Below are 14,586 nucleotides of genomic sequence, written 5' to 3' on the forward strand. Positions count from 1 at the left end.
GAGAGAGAGAGAGAGAGAGAGAGAGAGAGAGAGAGAGAGACAGTGTGTGAGTGTGTGTGTGTGTGTGTGTGTAGAGGACGGTTGAAATTTCTGTGACATAAAGCCAAAAGACATCAGTAAAATGTATATTTCAATATAAATTAATTTTATTTTCTCTTAATTTTCCCTGGCTTTGTCACTAACATAATGGCAGCACTTTGCTTCCTAGCCATTTATCACTTTGGCCTGACATTGTGGAATGACATTTCTACAGGCAGAAACACTGAATACAGAGGGGAGGAATAAGCTCATAGCTCATTCTATTAGCATGTTTCAATCATATTTTTGGAGCAATGGAATGATGACTTCCTTCCTGGAATTTTTCAAGGCTAGCTTTCACAGCTTCTACAGTCAATTAAGGTGACAATTAAATTCAGCTGTGTTAGTGGTATGGGGAGCAACAGATTCAACTTCATTGGGATCAAATTGGAGAACACCAAGGCATTTTACATGAGCCAGAGTATATGGCAAGCAGGTGACAACAACTCTGTGAACTTGAAAACAACTTCCCTGCCAAGGAAAAAAAAAAAAGACTTCTCAGCTGCGGTTTCCAATCTTCTGCCAATTTCAATAGGTAAACACACTCAAAAGGACTACTTTATTTATGGAAATAAAATACTGGGACACTTATGTGCTTCTCAGCCAATAAAGGATATGCACTTAATATCTGCAGTGGTGTGGACTGTGGTGATGGAATATTTAAATGAGCCATAAGCCTGCAGGAGTCCTATCACCTTTGAAGAAATAGCAATCAGATTATTACTACCTGAGAACTCCAATCTACAAATTGCTACAAATTGCCCTGTTTAGGCCTTTGAGGAGCTCTGAAAAATTGCTTCCTATTATCCAGAATAAGGAACACTGATTCCTCTGTGTGTATGTTTTGACACCAAAACCGTTTCAACAAAAACAGCAAGCAACTTCCCGATTTCAAACCATTCTCTTCCATGTCGGATAGTGATAAATATACTGTCTCCTTCTGATAGCTTACAGTTCTCTCTCAGTAAATAACATGCTGAACTTGACTTTTTCTTTGGACAATATTCTCTCAAAATAAGCACGTTTTTCTCATCATAAACTGTGTGCAAGGATCATTCTTAATGACAAGCATAACAACACAATGTGAGATGCTATTTCTTAGCATTTCTTCATATACATGACCCCACTGACACAATATGTAGGAGAGTGGCAAGCCCAATTATCATTAACATGGCTTCTAATTATTTACAAAGAAGAATTTCTGCAAATTATTTTTTTTTTACCAGTAGATCCTTATAAGCTAGTGAACTATGTTAACAATGCCATTTATATTTTCACAAAGTACAAACCAAGTAAAGAAGAGGGCAAATTTCTTGTTTTTGTTACAATCAGCATGAGTGGTAGGGTTAGGACTGGAACTGACAACCCTTATCTCTCGCAAGGATATAAATTCAATTTGATTATTTTTCAAACCCTACATTTGGGGGAGCAGTTATTTCCACTTCCCATATAATCAATAGGTATTTACTGACTACCTACTATGGGGTAGGTGCTGTAAGTGAGACAGAAGAGGAAGAGAAGGAATTTATAATCTAGCAGGGGAGACAAGATAAATACATATGAATCAAAAGGAAATAATACAAGCCAGTATATAATTAAATGTAACAGTGTGTGGTAGGATCAGAATAAGTATTGTCAGAATTCAGAAAAAGTGGAATTCACTCATGGGTGTCCCTCAAGGATCTGTGCTGGCCCCTCTTCTCTCTCTATGTGTTCTATCTTGGTGGTCTCCTCAGATACCACGGGTTCAACTATTATTATACTAAGCAGATAATTCCCATATCTATACAGTGTGTGCCAAAAGTCTTAGCGCAGTTCAAGCCCTAATTTCTCCCCTGAGCTCCAGCCCTCCATCACCAAATGCCTACTGGACACCAACACAGAAATGTCCCAGATGCCTTTCAAGTTCAATGGGTTCAAAATTAAACTCATTCCTCCCCACCCCAAATGTGCTCATTTTCCAAAATTTTCTATATCTGTTAATGGTGATATTGTGAATAACCCCTTAAAATTGGTATCCCAGTCTCTACTTGCTTCCCTATCTAATCCATCCCTCACATAACTGCCAAATTTATATTCCTAAAAGAGATCTGATTATGTTAATCCTCTATTCAAAAAAGTCAGTAACTCCCAACCACCTCTAGGATATAACACAAAATCTTCAATCTGTCTCCCCTCACAAAGCCACTGTCTTGGTATATAAAATCAGGAGTGGGGAACCTGTGGCCTCAAGGCCACAAGTGGCCCTCAAGGTCCTCAAGTGTGGCCCTTTGACTGAGCCCAAGTTTTATAGAATAAATCCTTTTATTAAGGGGATTTGTTCTGTGAAGTTTGGATTCAATCAAAGGGCCACACGTAGCCTCGAGGCTGCAGGTTTCCCACTCCTGGATCCTCTTGCCTAGACTTGCAGTTGCCTCCAAATTGATCTCCCAGTTTCCGGCCTTTCTCCTCTCCAGCCTACATACAGGATCTCCTCTCCTCCATACAGTTGCCAAATCCATCTTCCTAGACACAGGTTCGTTCACGAAACATCTTCATTGATTCCCTATGTCTCTGCTAGCTCCTTAGATAAAAGTCTTCCCAGGCCAATCTTGGCCTCTCCAGAGGGATTTCACATTACCACTCCCCACACTCTACACTCCATCAAATGAATTTGCTAGTTATTTCCTTTAACGCACATTCTGTCTCCTGTCTTTGTCCCGAGCATCTGAAATGCCTTCCCTACTCATCTGCTCTGACATCACTTCCCACAGAAAGCCCCCTCAAATTATTTGTCTGTAAATATTATTTATTTATTGTACCCTCTGGTAGAAGGCCGCTCTTTAAGGACAAGGCCTGTTTTATATTTCTTCTTTTGTATTTCCAGAATCTAGCACAGTCCGCTGCTCCTAGCAGCTACTTAAAAATTGCTTGTTTCACTGAATGGAGGTGCTTAAAGTGGGCTTCACAGATGAGGGCAGATTTCAGTTAAGCAGACAAGGATGAGTATTGATTGGAGTAATTGGAGGGAAGGTCAATCCAGGGGAGGGGAATAATTTGAATGAAGGCAAAGAGGTAGGTTTGAAAGTGGGGAACTTGGGGTAGTGAGAAGACCATGCTGACTAGTGTGGCACATAAAATCACAGCCCTCATTTCCTTAAAAAAGAGAAACTTTTTTGTAATCAGTTATGGAAGTATAGTTACTCTTAGGCTGGGAACAATAGATGAAATGGAGCTTCCCCAATACATATGATCAACCATATCAGTGTGCCTTTGCATAATATATTTATTATGTATATTATATGTATGTGTTTGTGTATACATTTGTATTATATGTATGCATTTGTGTATACATATGTATATAATATGTATTTAAATAATCTTTTTGGTGTTATAGGCCCCCTAGGACAGAGTGTCAACCTAGATATCCTATCTCAGAATTACATTAAGTGCCCAAAATAATCCATATAAGTTTTAAAAGTACAGGTATTGAAGAATTTAAAGAAAAAATAACAAGTTCATGGAACTCAGGTGAAGAATACCTAAAATCCAATCCCTTCATATTGCAATTTTACAGATAAAGAGGAACCAGACAGGAGAGGTGATGTAACTTGCCCCATGTCACAAAGTTAGCTGCTGGCAAAGCTTGGAGGACAACCCAGGTCTACTAATTCTTTTCCCAAGGTTCTTTGTACTACACCACAGAAAGCTTAATAGAAAGGAAACTGCTTAAGAAATTTTTTTTTTAAGGCAATTGGGGTTAAGTGACTTGCCCAGGGATACAAAGCTAGTAGGTGTCAAGTTTTTGGTGTGAGGCCGAATTTGAACTCAGGTCCTCCTGACTTCAGGACCAGTAAACTATCCATTGTGCCACCTAGCTGCCCCTTGCTTAATAAAATTTAGACTAAGTTACACCCAGTGGGCTTAGTTAATATATAAAGTAGTGGGGCATAGTAGATACTGACTGCTCTGGAGTTAGATTCTGGTATACACTTAGTTTTGTGACTGCAGGCAACTTACTTAACTCCACTCACCCTTGGTCTCTTCATATGTAAAATGAGTATGATGATACCTCTAAGTATCTACTTCACCTGTAATCAGGAAGATCAGAGGAAAGTCTGCGTTCACTTTGCAGACTTAAAGTACTATATAAACATCAGTCATTTAGCTGTGCAACCCTAGGCAAGTGACTTAACCTCCTTGAGCCTCAGTTTCTTTATCTGCAAAATGAAGGGAGGGAAATTGTTGGACTCAATGACCTCTAAGGTTCCTTACTACTCTAAATCTTTGATCAATTGAGAATTACTATTTTAAACCATGAAATCATCAAATAAAAAACTACTCCTGCAATAAAGCAAGATCCCCCAATAGAGAACGAAGGCAAAGGAATAAGGCTTACCTTGTCTCTTGGGCACAACGGATCTTACAGCCTTCCTTGGGTATCACCAGGCCCAGATGCATCCTCAGCCTACAGTTTGTAGGTCCTGTGTGAGGCCAGACATGAGTGCCTGGGTGCATGACAGAATATTTGATCTGAAGAAAAAAAGAAAAAAAAAAGATACACTCTTTTTATCACAGCTCCTTTATTCAAAGATTTGTCAGGTGGCTGAAGAACTGCCAATCTCAAGTGACAGACCTAGACTTTTGTCATTTTGGATTAGAATTTGGGAAGACCTGGGTTTTCTGTCTGCATTTTATTTCTGGGGTAATTAAAACTTATCACTCACATTTTCTAAAAAGTCAGAGAAATATAATGTTTTCCAGGCTCATCTTTTTATGTCAACTATGTGAAATTCTGGCCCATTAAAACGAGTATTAAAAAAAAGCAGCTTTCAATGAAGCAAAAAAATTCAACCATTCCTTTGAAAACATTACAGATCATTTATTTGCTACCTCCAGTCTAGAGCAATACTGAAAAAAGTCAGAAATACCTGCCCTCTTCTGCACCCTGTCGTTTCTGGAAATTTTTCCAGTAAAGCACAGGTTTTCGGAGCTCCTCTGCAAGCATTTTCATTTTTTCTTCCTAGACAGATAAATTATAAATGCATTGTAAGAGACAAACTGCAAAAAATTTGTAATGCATGTGGTGAAGATCTATATTCTCATCCTTGCTTAATCAATGAGAAAACTGAAGCCTGTGATGGAACAATCTCCTTCCCAAACAGAAGACAAATGGAGAGAATGAGCACTATGGACAGAATGGCTATCAGTAGATAGATGGAATAAATGATAGAATGCAATATTTCAGTGTATGGACTATATACATATACCTAGGCTGTTTTATTGATGATGCATATGTTAAATGCTTTAAAAAAAGTAGAGAAAAATAGCTTATGCTATATGACTAACTTAAAAGTGCATCTTTCTAAGACTGGGTTAAAGTGATGATTAAAAAAAGGTTGGAAATAATGATGCATGAGGAAAAGTCAAACAGGTTGTGTTTGATTTCACAGAGAAATCAGTTACTGTCCTCCTACCCATTCCTAGAGTCAATAAACATTTATTAATTTCCTAGTATATGCCAGGTATGTTTGAAGTGCTGGGGATACAAAGAAAGGTTAAAAAAAACAAGATCCATGCCCTCAAAAAGCTCATTATATAATGGGAAAGAAAACATATAAACAATTATGTACAAGATATATACCAGATAAATGGAAGATTAACTTGAAAGGAAAACAATAACATTAAGGGATATTGGGAAAAATTTCTTACAGAACGTAGGATTTTAGCTGAGCCTTGAAGGAAGGTGGGGAAGTAAGAGAAAAAGACGAGGAGGTAGAGCAATGAGGAACAGCATGAGGGGTGGCCAATGAAGTGCCCAGAGTCAGGGGATGATGTGTCTTGTGTAGAGAAGGGAAACTGGGCTAAAAATGGGTATTTTTAAGAAAAAAAAAAACTTGTTTTAATTTAATTTTATTTCTTTACAGAACTCAGCACAGAATAGACTTTAGACCTCTGTAAAATAGGAGAGTATCACTTAAATCAATTCCAAAACAGGGAATAGGCTCTGATTCTTATAATCTAGCCACCGCTCAGATTTTTACAAACTAGCCAATAGCTCACAGATGCTCAGATTCCTTAAGAGTCTGGCTAATATGTTGGATTTTTAATAAACTTTGTCTTCAGCTGAAAAAAAAAATGAAAAGATCCAAAACAGGGAATAGAGACCAGAGAGAACCCAAACTGCCAAGTTTTTGCACACAGATGAATGGTGCATTTAAGAATAGTATTCTGAGAAGAGGTCCAATGGCTTCACCAGAGTGGCAAAAGCAGTCCATGAAACAAAAAAGGAAGGAAACAGGTATTAATTGTTTATTATGTGTCAGGTATTGTTCTAAGGTTAAGGATTCCTGTTCTAGAGGCGATTAAAAAGCCACTGATGCTTGTCAAGAGTATGTAGGGGGAGTGAGGGTGTTACATCATAGCTGCACTTCAGAAATACCACTTTGGCAGAAGTATGGAGGATGGCTTAGAAATGAGAGAGAGCAGAGTGAAAGAGAGACCATTGGGAGGTAAATGAAATAGTATGGGACAGAGCAGATATGGGAGCTCGAATGATGGCAGTGGTTATGGACAGAAGAAGGGTAGATGTCAGAGATGTTGTGGGGGAAGCACCGAAAAAGACTTAGCAAATCACTGGATATGAAGGGTGAAAGAGAATGAGGAGTCAAGGACAGACTAGACTACAAGGTTATGAATCTGAGTGACTGGAAGGATGGTGTAACTGATAGAAAGAGAAATCTTAGGAAGAGGCAGGTATTTACTAACAGACAACCAGGTAGGGAATTATACAAGATAAACACACATGCAAGTAGAGATGCATGAAGTATAAACATGCTTCCCAAAGCAGAAAGATGCGAGATATTGAGTCACCTACTCTACACTGGAAATGACAAAACCCAGACAAGCACACATACTAAATTCCAGTTGTATAAGGAAATAGAATCAAAACTAGGAACATATGAGAGTATACTGAAGTAAGAGTTTTACAGGTAAATGTGCTCTGATTTGTCAAAGAAGAAGGAAGAACTCATTTCAGTAGAGAATGTGACACATAAGAAGATTCAGACACAGAAAAGATCAGCAGAAGTAATGTCTAATTGGGATTAATGGCAAGAAGATCTTAGTTGTACTGAACTGTGTGATCCTCAGTTTAGCAGGTAATAAAGTTGATAGGTAACTGAATGACCAGTTTTGCAGATGTTATAGCTATAATACAAGCAAAGAGTAACTTTCCGGAACAGAGATTAATTTTAACTGTTATTTTTATTTACAAAAATTTACAAATTGCAAAATTTCAGATTTAGAAGGGACCTCTCTGGTCCAACTCCCAAAGAATGACCTCTATGACATATCTAACCCAAAGGATCTTTGCTTGAAGACTTCCAGTGGGGGTAGGACACAGGGAGGAACTCAATACTTTCTACTTTTGGATAGTTCTAATTATTAGGAAATGTCTCTTGATATCAAACATAATTGACTTCTTTGCAACTTCTACCCATTGCTCATATAGTTCTGTCCTCTGGGACCAAAAAGAACAAATCTAATCTCTAATCCAGTCAGTTAGCCAATAGCCAACATGCAATTATTAAGTGCTTACTATGTGTAAGGCACACGTGTCTTCCTTATGACATTTCTTCAATACTTTAATGTCCCTCTCCCCAACCCAAGTCTCTTCTTCTCCACACTAAACATTCTTCAGCTCCTTATCATGTTCCTCATATGGCATGAACTTGAGACTCTTCACCATCCTGACCACTGTCAACTGGACATCACACTCTTTCTGAGTTATGCTTCTCTTAATTTTATTTTCCTGAATGGAAATTCCAATGATATGGTCAGCTTAAATATAGTCAAATAGTTAACACTTGCATAATCATTCAAGGCTATTTCCATCTGCTTTCTAAACAGCAAAATGCTCGAGATTTACTACATAACATAAACACATGGGACAACCAACCATCTCTGACTGCTCAACACAGGACCCAAGCTTCACTTAACAGCTTGCCTGAACAGCACCACAACTCTGAAAAGTGTCCTTCTGCTAAATCACCTTCAGGCTCTACCATATGGACAGACTTTGGAATGCATGGGAAGCCAGTGCTTAAAGAAAGTTCATGATGGTTTAAACAGGAATCCTTGTGCAAGATGACACTTATTGTTCAAGTCATTTTGTATGCTCCATTAACAACAGAAAATTTTACTGAAGCCAAGGAGAGGTTCATGCCAAGGGGGTTGCTTCGAAAAATTTCATGTAGATGAGCTCTCTCCTGAAATTTCAAGTTTCATCTGATTGAGACTACTTCTAACACATATCCCTCCCGGCCATCATTCTGTTCCTGGGGTACAATTAGCCTGGAGCATAACTCACTGTATTTGAATGAAATTAAATCCAACTTGCGGTGTTGTAGTTGGTTGCAGAGAACTTGACAGAGAAAAGGACAAAATTCAGTTCATAAAAAAGTACTTTATTCTTTCTCTCCCTTTCCCTCTACCTCCTCAAGAGATCAAAAGATGTCTCGGAGGATTCTGGGAAGATGGCAGAGTAGGTCAGAAAATTCCAAGCTTTCAAGATTTTCCCCCACAAAAGAGATAAAATAGCACCTTAGGCCAATCATAGAGTAGATAAAAATAAATAAGAGTAGGAGCACAACAGGGATCCTCCTGAAACAATAAGAAAGGGCCTGAAGAAAAATCCCAGGAAGAGGTTTGGTCCTTGGAAGTTAAACACCTTCAGCCTAATCCTAGATCCCCTTAAACAATAAGTGGCAAACTCTGGGGTTAGCTGGGTTGGAAGGCTACCTCAGCCCCAGTCACAGGAACTTTTATCCCTGGCATAGTGAAGGGAGTTGGGCATCTGAGCCAGGGAAGATCAAGGGAATCTCTGCTGACAAGGAACACCAGACCCAGCTGTGCTGCAGAGATGTGGCTGGGTGTGAGAAGGAACCAGCACACAGCCGGTAAGTGCAGAAGCTTTACCACGGGGATGCCGCTGGAGGTCTTGGTTCCAGTTCCAGGCCAGGGAGGAGAATTGAAGATCTGAGGCCAGAGGCACCAACCCTCATACCCCAGGACTACAGGTGATTACAAAAATCAAGCTACTACTACAAAAAAAATGCACAGGCAAAGGAGAAAGAATGCAACCATAGAGAGTTACTATGGGAGTAGAGAAGACCAGGTTTCACCTTCAGAGGAGGACATTGAAGCAAAGAAACCTTCTTCTACCCCAAAGAGTAATGCCAAATGATCAACTACCCAAAAAAAAATTCATAAAAGAACTTAAACAAGATTTTAGAAATCAAATGCAAGAGATTGAGGAAGAACTAAAAAAAAGATAAAATAAAATATGAACAATACAAGAAAAACAAGAAGATTGTGAAAAGAAAGTCAACCAATTAGAAAAGGAGATCCTGAATCTTAAGGAAGAAAACAACTCCTTGAAAATTAAAATTCGGCAAGGGGAAGCCAGCGAAGTTATAAGAGATTAAGAAATAATAAAACAAAATATAAAGAATGAAAAAATAGAAGAGAAAGTGAAACATTTTATGAGAAAAACAACTAATCTGGAGAACAGATCAAGAAGAGAAAACAAGAATAATTGGACTACCTGAAAGCTATGATCAAAAAAAGAATCTTGATATAATAATACAAGAAATAATTAAAGAAAATTGTCCTGAAGCATCAGAACAAGAGGGGAAAATGAATTAGAAAAAATCCATTGATCACCACCTATGAGAAAAAGCCACAGGAATATTATAATCAAATTTCAAAACCCCCAGCTCAAGGATAAAATATTATGAACAAGGAAAAAAAATAAATATGGTGGTGCCACAATTAGAATCACACAAGGCCTAGCAGCAGTGACCCTAAAAGACTGCAGCTGCAACACTATATCTTGAAGAGCAAAAGAACTGGGGTTCCAGACAAAAGTATCGTGCCCAGCAAAGCTAAGTACAATCATAAATGGAAAAACAAATGGATTTTTAATGAACTGCCAGACCTTCAGGACTGGTTAAATACAAAACAAAACACCTGAACTTAATAGAAGATTTGACATACAAGAGCCAAGAGAAATATAAGATACATATCAAAGTCTAATTACAAAGGACTCACTAAGGACAGATTGTTTACCTTTTATGTATATAAAATGTAAAACATATGTCTAAGACTGTTATGAGTAATTAGCAATTAGTAATTGTTATTAGTAATTGTAATTAGTAACGAGGAATTAGTAATTATTAGTAGTTTGTAAGAAAGATTGGGGTAGACATGAGTATGACATTACTTTAAAAAGTAAAACTGTTTAGAAACAGCTAAAAAGAGTAATATCTTACACAAAAGAGGTGTAAGAGGAAGAACCAACACAGAGGAATTAGATTGGAGAGGAGGGCCGGTAGATCTGGAAACATACTTTCATTGGGAATGGGTTCAAGAGGGAACAATACATATATATTTAGAAGACTATAAAAGTCACCTAAAAGAAAAAAATGTTATGGTGATAGGAAGGGGGGAAAGGATAAGGGAGGGATCTTTTGAGGGGAGGGTGAGGGAATATGTTAAAGGGGGGGTATAGAAGGGTGTTTAGATTTATGGGAATGGGAGGATAAGAGAGGAATCCTTGGAGGCAGGGGTAGGGTAAGTAATAGGAGGGAAAGGTAGCGGGTAGAAGTAAAGTAGAGGAGTCAGGAGGGATAGGAAATAAAAGATATGTAAAAATATAAAAACAAAAATCAGGAGTAGAATTCGTTAGGAAAAGTATAGGTCTACATATGTATGTATGTACGTATGTATGTACATATGTATGTGTATATAGGTATATTTGTGTATATATCTATATTGAGATATGAACACATTTGCGCATAATTGTAACCTTGGGGGAAAAAAGAAAGGGGAAAAAAGAACAAAGTAAAAAAAGTACACAGCAGACAACACAAGAAAACTTACAAGTAAGCAAAGAAAAGATGGACAGCTCTCAACAAAACGAGTAATATTTATTATATAGGCTTTCTTGAAATGGATATTTATTGCTACATATTTTGAATCCTCTCTTATGTTCTGCTGTATACATTTTTTCTTTTCTTATTTTGTATTTAAGTTTCAATATTTAAGTTTATAATATGTTTGTCTTTTCTCTATTGTGTATTTAAGCTTTAGTAATTGTCTAAAATAAATTAAAAATAAATTGTCAAAAATAAAATAAAATTAATTAAATTTATTATATATTATATTAATATATCATAATGTAATTATTAATTTAATTAATTAAATAATTTAAAAAATAAATAAAATAAATTTAAATTAAATTTTAAAAAAACTAACAACAAAAAAAGATGTTCTCATTTTCTTGGTCCACACTTTCTGATGGCTCTTGGAAAGGATGGAAGGTCATATACAAACTAATGTTCTTATGTATATGTTGCTCAGTCTTGTACTCCGAGTTCTTCTCCCATAGAAGACAAACCTCTCTTGAAGAATGAGTAGAAAACATCCAACTTGAGACCATCAAACCTTCCAGCAGTTGTTTACAGGTAAGGTGACAACACAGGACCTGTAGGTGGCCATGTTTAATCAGGTCTTATCTGGTATTTACTTTTTAGACCTAGGGCAGACCCCATGATGATCACCCTCAAGGTGTAGCAAAACTACAAGCATCTGTACTGTGTTTCTCTGAATTCCGTACTTAACATCTAGAATTAGAAAAGGGAGTGGGGATGATTTTTATTCACTTAATTTTTTATTCACTTTTATTCTCTTGTGTGTGGAGATATATGGGATGGCTCTTACACTGAAAAAGCTATTTCTGGAATCAGCTCTCCAATAGAGATTAGTGAACTGATTAATTCTTATGGTCTGTGAGAAGAGATCTTATTACATTTTAGATATAGAAATATGATCTGGGGGCAGCTAGGTGGTGCTGTGATAGAGCACCGGCCCTGGATTCAGGAGGACCTGAGTTCAAATCTGACCTCAGACCCATAACACTTACTAGCTGGGTGACCCTGGGCAAGTCACTTAACCCCATTGCCTAGCCCCCCCCCCAAAAAAGAAAGAAATATGATCTGCTCTCATATGCAAATTTATAACTCAAAATAATCAGGAAAGCCACATGTGTCAGGTGTTGTGATAACATGCCAATAAATTGACGGCCAAACTGTTAACTCCAAATTACTTTTCTCTTTTCTTACCTTAGTCACTGGTGATTTGGTACATATGCTGAACCTTACCAAACACATTTGATAGCAGATTCTGCATTGTTTAGAGGCAGTGAGGTGGTGCAATGGCCCTGGAGTCAGGAAAACCTGAGTTCAAATCCAGTCTCAGACACTTAAAACACTAGCTGTGTGACTTTGGGCAGGTCACTTAACCTCTATTTGCCTTGGTTTTCCCAACTGTAAAATGGAGATTAATAATATCACCTACCTCCTAGGCTAGTAAGAAGTTAAGACTAGAAACGTGGACAAATTGTGTAGGGATTTGAATGCCATCTTGTACTTTAGTCTTTAAGCCATTGGAAGCCATTAAAGAATTCTGAGTCAAAGAGTGATAAAACCAGAGCAGTAGTTTATCATGTATTTTTTATGGTTCTTAGTATTGTGACTTGAGTCTATGATTCTACAGCTGACTGTAGTGCAGATTCCAGAATCACATAATCTGAGTTCCAAGAGAAATATGGAAGTCATTTAGTTCAATGGGAACAGGAACCCTCTCTACAATATGCAGCTTCTACTGGAAGAGTCAAGGTTGGGGGACTTGTGACTTCCCAAGGTAGCACGTTCCATCCTTATTCATGGACAGGAAGTTCTTCCCTATATTAAGCTAATATCTGCTCCTCTGCAACTTTCATCACCTTTTCCTAGTCCTGGTCCGTGGGGTCAAGTAAAATAACAGTTCCACAAAGCAGCTCTTCAGAGGCAGCAGAGTGTACTAGAGAGAGCCCTGGACTCAGTCAGGAAATCTAGCTTTGAATCCTTTCTCAGATGCTTACTAAGCTGTGTGACCATAGGCAAATAACATCACCTTTCTGAGACTCAGTTTCCTCATCTGTAAAATGGGCATACTAACAGCATCTACCTCACATGACTATTATGAAGATCAAATGATATAATGTATGAAAAGCTCTTTGCAACCTTAAAGTATTATACAAATGCAAATTATTATTATTGTTATTATCATCTAATTCTTGAAAATAGATCTCATCTGCCCTTCTAAATCTTCTCTTCTCCAGGAAAAGTGATTTTACTCTGAGAGATTGTCTAGTCCAAGTCCAGTGATCTTGCCATGCTGTCTCAAGATAAAAATGATAATAGCTTTTGAGCCAGAAAAAAACTGAAATGACCAAAGCCATTTTGCAGATGAGCAAACTGAGATACAGATGGTTAAAATGACTTGTCCAAGGTCACAGACAGTTAAGTCATTGCCAAGTTTCAAACCTGGGTCTTTTGATTCCAAATCTAGAATTCTCTCCATCACATCATTCAAATATTTCAATAAATATGTTCTTTATTATTTCATTTCTAATAGATAGCGCACGTTTCTACAGCTCTTGGCCACTTCAGGTCAAACTGAAACAGGGCCAGAGCAGCCAGAATTGTGTGTTCCTATGCAGAATACTGGGAAAGGTGTTTCTATGTTGTGCATAACAACAGGGATAATTACTGATGTTTAGTGCTTTCAAGTCTTCAAAGCCCTTTGCAAACATTATTTCATTTGAGGGAATAGAAACCGAATTATTTCCCAGCAGCGACTGTTAAGCAGTCAGCATTATTTTTATTCATATCATCACTCTGTGGGAGGCAAGGCATGCATTTTAATCTACATTGTACAAACAGGGAAATGTGGACTCCGAGGGGTTAAGTGAATCACTTAAAGATACATATTGAGTAACAGAGCCTGAATCCAGCTAGATATCCTTATTTCTAGGTCCCAGGGCATTTTCCAGGATGCTGGATATTTATTGCAGTAGGTTTGAAAGCTGGCAAACTTGAATCTTGAACATAGCAAACAATTATTGTTAGGGGGAACAGTGGAAAGAGGACCAGACCTGAAGTCAGAAAGATTTAAGTTCAAATCCAGCCTCAGACACTTACTCACTATATGATCTTGGGCAAGTCAGTTAATCTCTGTTTGCCTCAGTGTCTTCATCAGTGAAATGAGGATTATAATACTACCTGTCTACCAGGGTTGTTTTGCAAATATACGACATAATATTTACAAAATGTTTTGCAAATCTTAAAGTGCTATATAAATGCTAGCTAATGTTGTTTCTGTTGCTGTTGTTGCTGCTGCTGTTGTTATTGCTATTCACTGTATGTAAGAAATGCACCTGAGCTCAGTGTCTTTCCATCAAGCAGAGAGGGCTGGTCTGAGGCACAAGGTCACAAACAGCAGAAGGCTCTGCAAAGCACATCTACGGTGTATCACTCCTATGTCTGGACACAGAGTAGTAGTTTTCATGTATACAATATGGAAGGACCTTTAGAAGAGAATTGTGGTAAAAAGACTTTGAGAAACTAGGCCTGTTGGAGCACA

At 37.7% G+C, this 14,586-nt stretch overlaps 1 protein-coding gene across 1 annotated transcript in view; it reads right to left on the reverse strand.

Annotated features, from left to right (window-relative positions):
• The window catches only part of LOC114053829 (aspartyl/asparaginyl beta-hydroxylase-like), a 100,608-nt gene that overhangs the window by 12,665 nt on the left and 73,357 nt on the right, over positions 1-14,586 (reverse strand). The window contains exons 11-12 of the mRNA XM_027876948.1: positions 4,989-5,080; positions 4,457-4,590 (exon numbers count right to left, since the gene is read on the reverse strand). Of these exons, the coding sequence (XP_027732749.1) occupies positions 4,457-4,590; positions 4,989-5,080 (226 nt within the window). The remainder of the gene's footprint in view (positions 1-4,456; positions 4,591-4,988; positions 5,081-14,586) is intronic.

The sequence above is a fragment of the Vombatus ursinus genome, unplaced genomic scaffold, assembly GCF_900497805.2.
Source record: "Vombatus ursinus unplaced genomic scaffold, bare-nosed wombat genome assembly UNPS02014812.1, whole genome shotgun sequence".
Lineage (NCBI taxonomy): Eukaryota > Metazoa > Chordata > Mammalia > Diprotodontia > Vombatidae > Vombatus > Vombatus ursinus.